At 39.9% G+C, this 12,867-nt stretch overlaps 1 protein-coding gene across 1 annotated transcript; it reads left to right on the forward strand.

The window, feature by feature from the left end:
- Window positions 1-3,825: 3,825 nt before the first annotated feature.
- On the forward strand, window positions 3,826-10,702 carry AP5M1 (adaptor related protein complex 5 subunit mu 1). The gene is made up of 8 exons (XM_026849202.1): window positions 3,826-3,845; window positions 5,096-5,741; window positions 7,267-7,494; window positions 7,924-8,063; window positions 8,809-8,894; window positions 8,998-9,113; window positions 9,356-9,452; window positions 10,529-10,702. Exons 1-8 carry the CDS (start codon window positions 3,826-3,828, stop codon window positions 10,609-10,611), a joined length of 1,416 nt encoding a protein of 471 aa, XP_026705003.1. The 3' UTR covers window positions 10,612-10,702.
- The last annotated feature ends 2,165 nt before the right edge of the window (window positions 10,703-12,867 follow it).

A 12,867-nucleotide genomic window follows, 5' to 3' on the forward strand; every position in this document is an offset into this window, starting at 1 on the left:
AATTTTTGGGAACATTTTTCCAATTTTAATTACAGGTGAAATAAGCCATTCAACACAGCAACATTCCCTACAGGGGAGTCGTTCAACTTCCTAATTACCTTATGGCTCTTCACAACACTTCCCCTTTATATGAAAATCACAACCACAATCTTTCCACTGAAGATTCCATAATTCAGCTGGAGTACCACTCTAGTTACAAGGATCTCAACACCAAGCACAGGGCTATGGAAGGACCCCATATAAAGGGTGCACAGTTTACTGATGCTCTGTGTGTGTGTATAACATTTTCTAAATTTGTCTCTTTCTTTAGATGTTCACACTAAAAGATAATTCACATACACACACGTAGTGACCTTGATTTTTCTTTTTCCCAAAACATTTACAGAGGTTTTTCTACAAGCCTATCAAAGCCTCCTCTCCTAAGGAAATCTGAACTCTCAAAAATAAAGTTATAATGCCAGTCCTGCTCTAGCCATTCGCCTCTATACTCATCTAGAGCTCCCTCGAGCGCATGTGTACACAGAGTACCTGCAGCTCCCTTCCCTGCACCCCAAAAATCTAGCTGGGCATAAGGCAACAAGCACTGTGGCTGACCCCAAACTCGGTGCCACCTGATCAGCCATGAGACCAGACTGAGCAGGCAGCAGCCCTGTCCCCTCCGCTGCCCTTCCCACAGCGTGGGCACTCACGTGTGTCCCCCTCTTCCGCAGTGCTCACCCCGACTCCCAGTCTGCCTCTCCCCTTCTGCAACATCTGCTGTTCTGCAAAAATTATAATCTTTTGTTTTAACAACCTAACACGTCAACAATGAGTGTTAATTAGTTTTGTTAGACCTAAATGATGGCAGAATCACTGCTACGGGCAGGTGTAAGAGGCATAAACTGCAAAATACCTGTTTTTCAAGAACACTTAGACAGGAGACCCACACTTTTTTTAAATCATATAAACCCTGTTCTGTATTATTTAAGAAACAGTAACTGCAGGGGATATTATTACGCACAAAATACTGACCAACAGAAAAACAAAATGAGCTTTTTCTTCCAAATTTTCACAAAGGGTGTGCTAAAAATAATATACTTGATTTATAAAGAATAAATTAAGTTCAACAGTGTCTTTTTAAGACATGGTTCCACTGCAAATCCAAAACTTTAGTTCTGTTTCTGTATTGGATCTTCCACATACATTTGCTCTTTTTAATGCCATCTTGATAATAGGGTTACCTGTAGCTGACAGTCTAACTCCTATTTGAAGTCTCCTATCCAGTGCTGCAGAAATTGCTGAAAACCAGCTATTACAAATGTCATTTGCAAGTCCTTTGCCTGTTATCAGATGAGCCTCAACAGTCAATTTCTTCACAGCTTTGAACTTCCCTCTAGCTCTAGATGAATTAACGTGATCCTATCCATTCAGCTAATACTACTGATTTAATAACAGATATGGCCAAAGTGGATGATAACCTGGTTTGATCTGGTCTGTACAAATGAAACTAAACTGGACCCATCCACATTAAAAGCCAGTTTAGAAGTAATCATTGTTAAATTATGCTTTCAGTTGTATGAGGGAGAACTGAGTCCACGTTGTGCCCATTTTCAGCACAGATCCTTCTACACAATGTCACATATCTATACTGAAAATGACTTGCAAGTACACGTTCATGAAAACATGGCAATCAAATGCCACCCTCAGTACGCAGCTAAGGGTTACTCCCATAACAAGCACGCTTTCATGTTCTAACCTATATGGCAGTGACTTCAAACTAACATAGCAGACAAAATTAATTTAGTGAACGTCAACAAAACCTCTCTTGCCTTTGGAGTGAAAGGGAAGTGAAAGCAGGAGAGATACACTGGCTTCCATATTGAAAAGCATAATTTCACGTCCTATCTCTAGGCAAAGGTCTCACCTACTCTGTAATTGCATCTTTCTTGCTATTGCAAACTGGAACAAACTGTCACACGACCCAAAGCAGTTTTCTTTCCACATCTTAAGTTATCTCACGTTCAGCATCCCACAAAGAAGAGAACCACACTGTTATCACATTGAGAAATCAACAGATTCCTAGGACGGTTAGAGAGGTGCAGAGAGGGTATAAAACCTGGGGGTACAGAGCTACTCACAACATGGTATATTAGTCTTGCCATTTTTTTAAGCCACACAAGCCAGATGATGTGAGTCATAACACTCATGTGTCATAGGAGTGATTCATAAATACAAGTGCACACAATGCATTTATGTAAGTCACAGATAGAAGATCTTCCAGAGAAACGGGAAGGCCTTTCCTGCAGGCCGGGCAAAGGGTGTCCCAGTGTTAACACACCAGATGAACAACCTGCTCTTGAGCAACTGGGAGAGCAAATACAAGATACCAGGTAACAATGCACTAGCAAGTGGGGGCAAACTCTCTTTGATCACAGGTCACACATCATAACAGCCCGCGGTCCGGGGGGGGGGGCTAGTGACAGGGATATGTGAAGTAACTTGTCACACAGTAAGTGGCAGAGACAAGGAATAGCGCTCCTTTGAAAAGGGCAAACTATACTTGATACTTCAAGTGATTTCCACACTTAGATCTTTCAAGTTCCCAGAGGAAATAATAGGGCTGTGGAAACCCCAAGTTTATCCTCCTAACTGACCTTAAATTCAACAAAGCGCACAGACAATATAAAGAATGCGGGATCACATGGAAACTGTTGGTTTCGGGACTTACGCACTCAGCTGGAGATACGTGAGCCCTGATCTTTAACCTCGGAGAAGACATCTGGGACATCAAAGCATTCCAGTTTTTTTGAGCTGATCATAACTTAATTCAGGCAACAAGTATGGTCTCTCTTGAATTACCAAAGCTCATTCATCCCTGGAAACTTTCATCTTTTTAAGTTTTCATGACTTTCTAGAAGGGAATACTGAAAAACAGATCTGAAAGGCTAAGTAATCATCTAATGACTCAGCTAAAGCTCGGAAGTTTTAGTGGGAGGAGGAGAAGATTGTTGTGGCGTGGGGACAGCTTCAGCAAATGGAGCTGGCAGATTGGGATATAAGTAAGACAAAACTAGACTGAAATAACTCCCCTTCCTTTGTAAAACGTCAACCAAAAATAGGAGATGCATACCAAGGTTACATATAGCCTTTTATCGACAGCCTTGCTGTGGAAGTCTTCATAAATTTTCAAGCAGCAAAACCACTCTGTTCCTTGCTCTTCAAAAGCTAGGAAAGTGGTTTACTGTGGTCTGTATCCTGTTTACGGATCCTGTAGCTCTGGTTTCTCTCTGCCTGTGCTTCCTTTTTCCTTACTGGGAAAAAAAAAAAAAAAAACAAACCAAAAAAAACCACCAAAAAAACAAGCTGTAGATGACTGATTAAGAATGAAACGAAAAAAGCACGATCACTGAAGATAAGCCTAAGGAAGCATAGCTGACTGCAGCAAGAGACTCTGCTGCTCAGTTAAGAAAAGATGGTGTAGGTGGGACTTAGAGGCAGCAGGGTAAGAACCATGCAAGTGTTCAGGAGCAGAAGGGGAGTGCTACATAGGGAGGTCAGAGATGAAACAAAGTACTGCATTGCTGGGATTACAAGTTCCATGACAATTTAAGAAACAGACTCTCAATGTGTATTTAAAAAGATGGTATAAAAGGGAATAAATTAGAACATTTATAGATCTGCCTTTTTTCTCCCATGTTTGTGCTTAAGTGTATCTCTGAGCACAAACAAACATGCAGCCTGAGAACAGATGTGCTACAAGGTGATCGATTTAGTCATTTAACTAGTTACCTGGTGAGTAACCTCTGATATGTACTTTGAGGGTCTGTGGATAACTACTAAGAGTCCATGAAAGAGAATGTAGAAAAGTTAGCCTGTTACCAAACTTAATGTAAGAGAGACTCAGGGGAGTCTCTAGTTCCAAAAAAAAGGATTAAAACCAATGCATTAGTGGAAGTAATATTTTTCTTTTCTTGGCTATTTATTAAAAGACAAATCTTCAGTTCCTCTTGATAAATTTAGGTTAGCTTGAAAAGAAATTCACCCCTCTCTTCTTTAAAAAATAATACTGCTTCAGAAGAAAAAATCCCAGACATAGCATTAAACAGCTAGTGTGATTTTTCTCAAATATTTTCTCTAGGAGATTTGAAATCAAATATAGAAATTGATGCATTATTGCAATTTTAAAATATACAAACCCTTGCATCTCTGTGATGTTATGATTACATCTTAAAGACTGGGAAAAAAGAAATGATGAAGTCACATATATTGCACTTGCAGCGTGGAACCCATTTTGCTGCTTGCAAAATTTTCGCGGCTCTTGCTGGAAAAAAATGGAGTTAGGCACAGTGAAATCTTTTTGTATTTATAATGTGAAGATTTTTAGTTAATCTTGTTAATCAGTTAAAGCAACTGCTGCAGATCAATTGGGTAAGCTCAGAACAGCGAAGAATAACCTGTATATAAGTAACTTCCATTATACTGTCTTGTAAATACAGCATTTAGCAGAGTAGCAAAGCTGTAGCAGTACCAATACGATATCTAGGCATAAAGCTGTTGTGGCAGAATTTGATTACGTGGGACATCCATTTTCTTAAATGTCTGAAAACTTGTCTTCAGTGTGATCTCTCATCGCTTAGAAATATTTTGCTGTGCACTGGTGTGAGTCATGCTTGGGTTCATTAGCATCATTTAAATGTCCTATACCTTTGTGCAACAGGAAGGGTAGACAGATTCATGTTTTATTAAAAAAAATGAGTGGATGTATTTGCTCAAAGTTTCCAGTAAAAATTCACCTGTTAGAATGAATCCTAACTACTAATGAAGTAGTTTTATTTTTCAGATTCTGATCCCGTCACTGTTTCTGTGAGGATGCTGCTGGCTTCCACTTACACAAGGTTACTTTTAGAACCAGGTGGCCTTTGGGAGTTATTTGAACAGCTAAGAGAAACCCATCCTTGATTATTTCAACATTCCAAAGATTTTGATAATGCTTTTGCATTCTCTGGCAGCCAGAGAAGGGGTTGTGTGGTTCTGCTTCTAGGAACTCTGTTGCTGGGGTATTTTGGGTGGGAAGAGATGAGCAGCACTAACACACGCTTTTATTTCCGTGTCACAGACGTTTCCCCACCGTTGAAATACGCGCTGAGAGCTTCAACGGGTCAACGCATGTGCCTGTACCATCCGACAGTGCTTTTCTTAAAGCCCTGTTGTTTGAAATGAGACTCATAGATGACCATATTTTTGTGGAGCATCGAGATACTTGTACTCAAATCAATCATTCGTCGGTGTATTCCGTTCGCACCGAAGGCGGGGATCTCTGGCCTGTGCTTGCTTTTCAGAAGAGTGGTCTGATATATGCATGTCTTCCACTAGTTGAGGAGACCTTGGAGCCACGGCCACCCCTCCTTACCGTTAGCGGGCTCTCGCAAGGACTGGCTCTGCTGTTAGGCATTGCAGACTACATTTCTCCAAGTCAGAAAAATGAAGCTGATATGAGCACGAAACTAGGCCAGCTTCGACATTTGCTTATACAGGCCTGTCCGCTTGGCACCCCCTTAAACACGAACATACGCAGCTTAAACAGCTCCTTTGATGACATCCAGGAAATGCCTACGGATGAGAATCAACCAGCCTGGAGATCCAACACGTATAAAGGCAAACCTCAGGTTAATGTCTGCATCACTGAAAAAGTGAAGTGTATGCAGTATGACAAAAGAGATGTTGTGGACACGTGGCAGGTTTACGGAGCTGTGAATTGCAAGGTGAGAGCATTTTATGTGCGAGTCGGACCAAAGTATTTTTCATGTGTGCTGGGAAAGTAAATACTCATACCATTTTACTTTGGTATGTGATCAGTGAATTTTTAACACTGTAATATTTCAAAGTGTAACAAACCATCATATATTAGACAAACCATTACTTTTGTAGTAGTTTTTTTATTTTGATCTTTACTGTTTTTCTCCTGCATGCTTCATGTATTTTTTCGGTAACTATTTATGGGGACTTAAATTTCCAGCAGTAGCTAGACTGCATGTATTTTCCCAAATTCTTCTTATTTTAAATGAAATAGAGAGGAATAATTTCATACAGTCTTTGCACATAGAGACTAAGAAATAGTGGTGCCAAGACCAATTTTCTTTTCCTCTATCTAATAAGCAATGTGTTAAATAATGATTAGCAACAGAATTTCTGAATGAGTCTTCTACAGGTGTCTTTATGTGAGCATTTTTAATTAATTTTTCTACCAAATTAAAGTTTACTCTTCTATCCTGCTTTATTCTATTACAAAAACATTTTGAATCCACAAAATTGGTTTGGCTGTTGTAAGAACAGTTGATACAGAATCAGGTGAAAGAAACGGGTTGTATAATTATTTTGAATGTTTTCATATGTGCCAGTGGTTTTCATAGTTTAATATTAAAAATTGGGGAATATTGACTAAAGAGATCCATAATAATTATGAAACATTAAAATTTGTGTTTTCTATAATTGATGTATAATTGATGTATTTAATACTCTTTGCTCAGGAAGCACACTATATTATAACAGCACAGTGTATTTGTAAATGCCAATGTTTTAAGAGGAGAAAGACCTTCTGATAAAGTGAATCGTGGTAATTTAATTATTTGCAAGAGGTGGGATACTCATCTCCAAAAGAAGCCAACCCAAGTACTGCACTTCCAAAGACTGGGTTATTTCCCACTAGCCGTGCTGGTAGGGATTATTTGCGTGAACAGCTTCCTGTTCTCTGAGGGCCAAGTTTTTAGGTCATCTTGCAGAGTGGATGGCCTTACATAAGAAGAAAACCCTGGTATAATTGTGCACTGCTGAGCTGGCACACGGAGGGACGAGACAATGGATGTACTGCACGTGGTTGTGTGAGAAAGCTGACATGGGACCACAGTGGCCATTAATACCATGCTTGAATCCATTAAGCAGATGTTGTAAAAGTATCTGAATTAATTAGACTATCACCAAGTGTGTTTATGCGACATTCATAATGATGTAGCTGTACATTAAGTCCTTGGTTTGCTTATCTGCTGTTTTCTTGCTAAAGAGTACTTGTCAATTAAGAGACACTTAGCTAAGACTGCATCAGTATCCCTACTGTGGGAAAGGTATAGAAATAGGAAAGGGACTTTATTTTGCAAGTATTTGTCAGTGCTAATGTTTGAAGCCAGCTGAAGATTTTTAGTATGATTCTCTTTAATGCTTGTATTTGATTTTTGAACATCTTCTTCTGATTTGAGGGTGATACTTTAGAATCGCTTCTTCATTTTTTTCAAGTGTGACATAGAGGGATCTGCACCAAACGTAACCCTCAGTTTGAATCTCCCGACTAACGGCCCTCCGCTCCAAGATATCGTGGTCCATCATTGTGTGACTTCTGTTGACCCTGCCATGCTGATGTCCAGTAGTGCCGAGCCACTGGATGATTCTGTGTATAATGGACCTTACAAATTTCCTTTTGTTCCTCCTTCAGATTCATTCAACTTGTGTTACTACACCTCCCAGGTAATAACATTCCTGACCCTTGTTATTTTCCAGTCTTCAAATGGGAATTAAAATACTAGTGTTGTTGAATGTGTCTGAATTAGTTTTGATCTGATACAGGTGGTTAAAATGCTTTTTATATAATAAACTGCTTGGAGGGCACTTCAGGACTTGAGTCATTTGAGTCACGTTTAGGAGGTGCCAGTACTCTTTGATTGCTTGGCATGGCTGCTCTTTCCTTTAAATGAAATGCCTGAATTAGGCAAAATTAATCCAGGCTGAGAGGTCAAGTGCATATAACACAAATCTGTGTATTGCAAGCGGCCTGAAGAGTCAGCAATTAATATGTGCGTGTTATTTTTTAAAGTACTTCAGCAATGAAAGCAGTATATAACTGATCTTACGATGATGGTGTTAACTTATCTTGAGAATGAATATAGTTTTTTCCAGGTTCCTGTCCCACCAATTTTGGGATGTTATCAACTCACTGAAGAGGGATCACAGTTAAAAATAACAGTTAATTTAAAGCTTCATGAGAGCATAAAGAATTCTTTTGAGTACTGTGAAGCTCGTATACCTTTTTTCAACAGGTAAGAATAAAGAAATCCTAAAGAAATTTCTTCCATTACTCTCTGATCTTCCTGAAATGAACCCATCAGGGCATCAATATTAACAGATTATGCTCCATCAAAGTACTACCAGTGGACACTAATCTTGGAGATGTCAGGAAGCCCCCTTGGAATTCTCATAATTTCCAGAATACAGAATTGTACCAGAATATTCGATAATGTTCTGAATAGTTCTGTTGCACATCCTGTTTCCTTGTGGTACTTTTTCACATGAAGCACTACCACAATCCTCCAGGTGGATTAAGTCTCAAGATCACTTCCAAGTCAGGGTTACTCTTTCCTTAAGACTACTAATCCTAGCTACGGATCAGTTTATCAAAAATATAGTTATTTAAAATTAAAACGATAGTTTTCATTTAAGCTCCCCTGACAAGTGCTATAACTATGCTGTCACATAATTATCATGAAAATTTAAAGATGAGATGATAAAACGTTGCTGATGCTAGTGTTGGTAAAACACTATCAGTGAACTAGAGACAGTAAAATATCAACAGGTCTTTCATGATTACTGGGTTGAGACCATGGTGATCTCCTCCAGCTCTGTAATTTTTTTTCATAAATTAGCAGTGTGTGCAGATAGGTACGATTTGTCTGTATGCTCATAAATAATGTCTTTAAGCATTTTGTTGCTTTCTGTAACAAAACGGGTGTTAACAAGTAATCATACTGATTCCAATGGTTTTATTCCTCCTCTGTCATACTGTAGGGGCCCAATCACTCGATTAGAGTACAAAGCTAGTTATGGCCAACTGGATTTGTTGCGAGAGAAGAGCCTACTGGTTTGGGTCATCGGTAAGCAGAATACCCCCCTGCACTCTTACTTCCCCTCCCCAACTGTTTTGTATAGTGTAGGCAGGGCTGTATAGTTTCTTACAGATGCTGTCTCTGGCTTTAGGACAGAAGTTCCCTAAATCTTTGGAAGTTTCTCTGACTGGAAGCGTGTCTTTTGGCCCTGCAGGCAAAGAACACCCAACTGATTATGTTTGCACTGGGAACACTGCATATGTGAAAGTAAGTCACAGGCTGTGTGTGAAAAGAGACTTTTGTAGTCACTTTTTTATTATCTTAAATTGCTTATGAAAATGTGTTGATTTTAAATCAGACATAATTATCAGCTTCTTTGTTCTCAGCATTTGACATCCTGTCATTTTGGAGTACACTTGCACACCAAGAGCATGTAACATAGATTGCCAGTATTTGTGCAGCAAGCACGACAGTATGCATCTGATCGTGTTTCTCTTCTCTTTCTATAGCTGTATTTTAGGATCCCAGACTTTGCACTTACTGGATGTTATGTAGACCAGCATTCTATTCAGATCTTTGTACCCGGAAAACCCAAAATTACTGCATGTGAGTTGCTAAAAATGTCATTTATTTAACTGAAACTGTGTACTGAAGTTATCAACTGGATGTCAATGACTAAAATCATGTAGCTAAAGTTAGACAAAGGTTTTTCCTGGTTTGCTTGGGACATCCCAGCAATTTCGTTCTCTGCTTTGTTTGGGGTTTTTTTTGTGATGCTTAAAGCATCCCTGGAGTAGGGACTGGCATCTCCCTTTCAGATGAAAGCTCATTACTCAATTACAAAGTTGGGTTCTCTCTTGGGCACTCTCCCCTTTGCTCTGCATAATGGCAGAACTTTAACTGGAGGGGCAGAGGATGCCTCTCGGGAGTCTGGTCCCTTGTTTAGGACACTTTTGTCAGAGACATGATATGTGGATTGGCAGTACCCAGGTACAGAAGTCAACTCCTTATGTGCAAGGTGAGGCTGTTGCTGTCGGTGTCATCACACCAACATGTGGCTCTACATTAAATCTGTGGAGCAGAAATCAAATCTGCTTATTCTTGAGTTAACACATGACTACTTCCAAGTCTGCACCAAAAATACACTAATTGGGGGCACAGTAGGCACTCATTAAATCTGAGCAGTACTGTCTAATGGGAGTATTTTTATTTGTTGCTGTCTATCTGCTGCAACTTCTGTCAGTCATGTTAGCAGAAGTCTGTAAATGCCTTTTGAAAACTGTGATCTACGCTGTTAATTTTGTGACAGGTCACACTCAGTCCTAAATTGTAACACAAAAAAGCGCAACATTTTCATACTGTATATTTTATATCGAGTATGCAATTTATATTCATTGAACAAAACCCAAGCCATTCACCTGCTTTTGACTTCACCTCTGTTTGAATTTTAAGCTCGTGACTGATACATTAGTAAGGTAATTGAAGCTGAGACTTTAAATGTCTCATTATCAGAAATGATTTTCAAATAATAAAAAGAGTCTTACAGTTTAAAGAGGCCATTATACCTTTTCTGTAAACTAGTAAGGATGGATTAGTAGTCTCTTAACTTGGATGAAGGAATGTCTGATTGTAAGGCTCTCTGTAATCTTTTTTTTTTTTTTTTTTTTTTTTTTTTTTTTTAGCCCAGGAACTGATTTCTTCTGATTACTACATCTGGAACTCCAAAGCACCAGCACCTATGGTGTACAAAACCTTATTTGACTAATTTGCTTGTGAATGGTACTTACATTTAAACAAAGCAGCTAATGAGAGTTATGTCATGATACAATGAAAATAAATGTTCTCCAGCACTTGTACTTTGTATGATAGCTTAAAAATTTCCGTTGAGGAAAAACAAAAGAGATTGCTTCTCTTAAAAACGTAAGTTGATTTAAAATTGTTTAGTCCTGGATAACAGCTTAGAGAAGACGATTGGAAATGTGCTTGCGTGGTCATTTTTACTTTCCCTTCTAGCATTTACTGGTACAAAATAAGTACCTGGTGATACAGATACAGACTGGTATGATCGAGTGTGTCTTCCAGGAGGACTTCCAGTTACTTCACTGGTTTTGTAAACCAGAGAGCTCAGGGGACGTGAAAGCTGTCAGTGTCTTATTCCTGTCCTGCAGTCACAAGAATCTGATAAAGCCCCAGATTAACATGACAGTTAAAAGCAAGAGTTCTGTTATTTTCACGAGATGTGTACAGAATACATATGTGTCAATAATTTACAAGAATTTTAAGAGAGGAGTATGGCATGAGCGGTGCTTCGAAAAGGAGTCTTTATTGCCTCTGTTAGCAGAAGTGGTGAGTTTATGTCAGCAGAAGTGGTGAGCTAGTGTTAGTGAGGATCCTCAGGTGTGAACCGGGTTTTTCAAATCACAGGACTAGCTCTGAGCAGGCAAAACCAGCTAAATTTGCTGGAAGCTCCAAAAAACATCACTGAGCCGTTTTCCCTGGAAAACTAGGTGGAAAGGAAAAGGACTCAGTTTACAGAGGCAGACCTCTAATTCTGAGAAGAAAATTGGTGTCTGCAGGAACACAGGAAATGGACTTTAAGAGAGTTATCAGGAAATGAGCAAATTCTGAAAGGCTGGTGAAAAACTGAGAGAACCTGGAGAGCAGTACAAAAGAAGAGAAGAATGCCATCTAATAACCAAGTACGCCGCCTGCTCCTGCCGTACCTCTTGTTTAACTGTACGCTGTGTGAGAAATAAGATTAGTGATTATATAAGGAGAAAAGTTTTAAGCTATAATTTAAAAAATGCTTAGATTGAGATAGTAATCTAATTGGTTGGTTAAATGTTCTAAAAGGTGGATTAATTCATGTGAAACGTGTCGTTCAGCTGAAACAACTATGCAAACTTATAAAACACAGCTATGCTATGGCCTGTTTCGCACAGGTGACGTGTCTGTTTTGGTTAGCAGGCAAAAGGTGAATTAATGATTTTGTCCAGAAGCCAGCCCCTACCTGTTTCAGTTGTCCACATGCCTGGACACCACAGCATGAGTGGAGAGCAGGGGTCTCTCTGTTGGAAGGGTTTAGATCGTGTTCTGTATGCTGGGCCCACACCACAGGATTTCAGTGTTTGCTTTTCCCCTACCCATGAGGAAAATGGGAGCAGCACAGTGGAGGAACAGCTTCTCTTCTTTGCAGCATTTCCCCAAGAAATGCTGTGAAATGGTGGGACTGTAAAAAGCCACAGCACATGAGAAGAGAATCACTTTGCACTTAATAGCAGAGTGTCCCTCTGGAATCATGTTCCTTTTTGTTTCCCTCTTGTCCTTGTCTCTAAGTCTCTCCAGGCTGGGAGAGCTGCAGCCCTCAGGAAGGGATGGCTGCTGCTTTAGGTTACTTTGCACACACCTACCAATGCAGGTTGCTCCCAAACCTGAGCAGTTTTCCATGAGCAGTTTTCTACATCTTCATGAACCTGTTTTTACTATGAGATTTTGTTCCACAAATCTCTGGATTATAACTCTAGCAAGTTCTTGCTGCAGTGCTCTGCCCCTGCTTGGGGACAGCTCTATAGTAAGAGAAGTGGGGAAGAGGTTTTTTTAAAAAGTGTGGCTGAGGTCACTCTGGCAGGCTTGAGTAGGCAGCGAGTCGTGTTTTTTGGAAAGCACCCGTGAATGAGTCAGACAGCAAAACAGATCAGGTTAAACTGGCACACACCTTAATCCAACAGTTGTGCAGCAGCTGAGAGCCACCCACGCTGGTGGAGAAAGTCAGATGAAGCCTTTCTCCTGGCGTGACAACTACGCTTGTCTTTGGGAAGGGCCCATTCTCATGGATGCTTCATAAATCTTAGCAAGCTACTAGACTAGTAAAGTTAACTTAGTAAACTGGACGGCTAGCAACGCGGGTCTCTCACAACTGACGTACCTTTAGGCATGTCCTGCAGAACACAAGGCATGGAGAGAAACGAGTGATGCGCATAGAGGTTTCAGGTCCCTCCAGGCCTGGGCAGCAAATGGAGAC

The sequence above is a fragment of the Athene cunicularia genome (genome assembly GCF_003259725.1).
Source record: "Athene cunicularia isolate RWA chromosome 5 unlocalized genomic scaffold, athCun1 chr5_part1, whole genome shotgun sequence".
NCBI classification, from domain to species: Eukaryota; Metazoa; Chordata; class Aves; order Strigiformes; family Strigidae; genus Athene; species Athene cunicularia.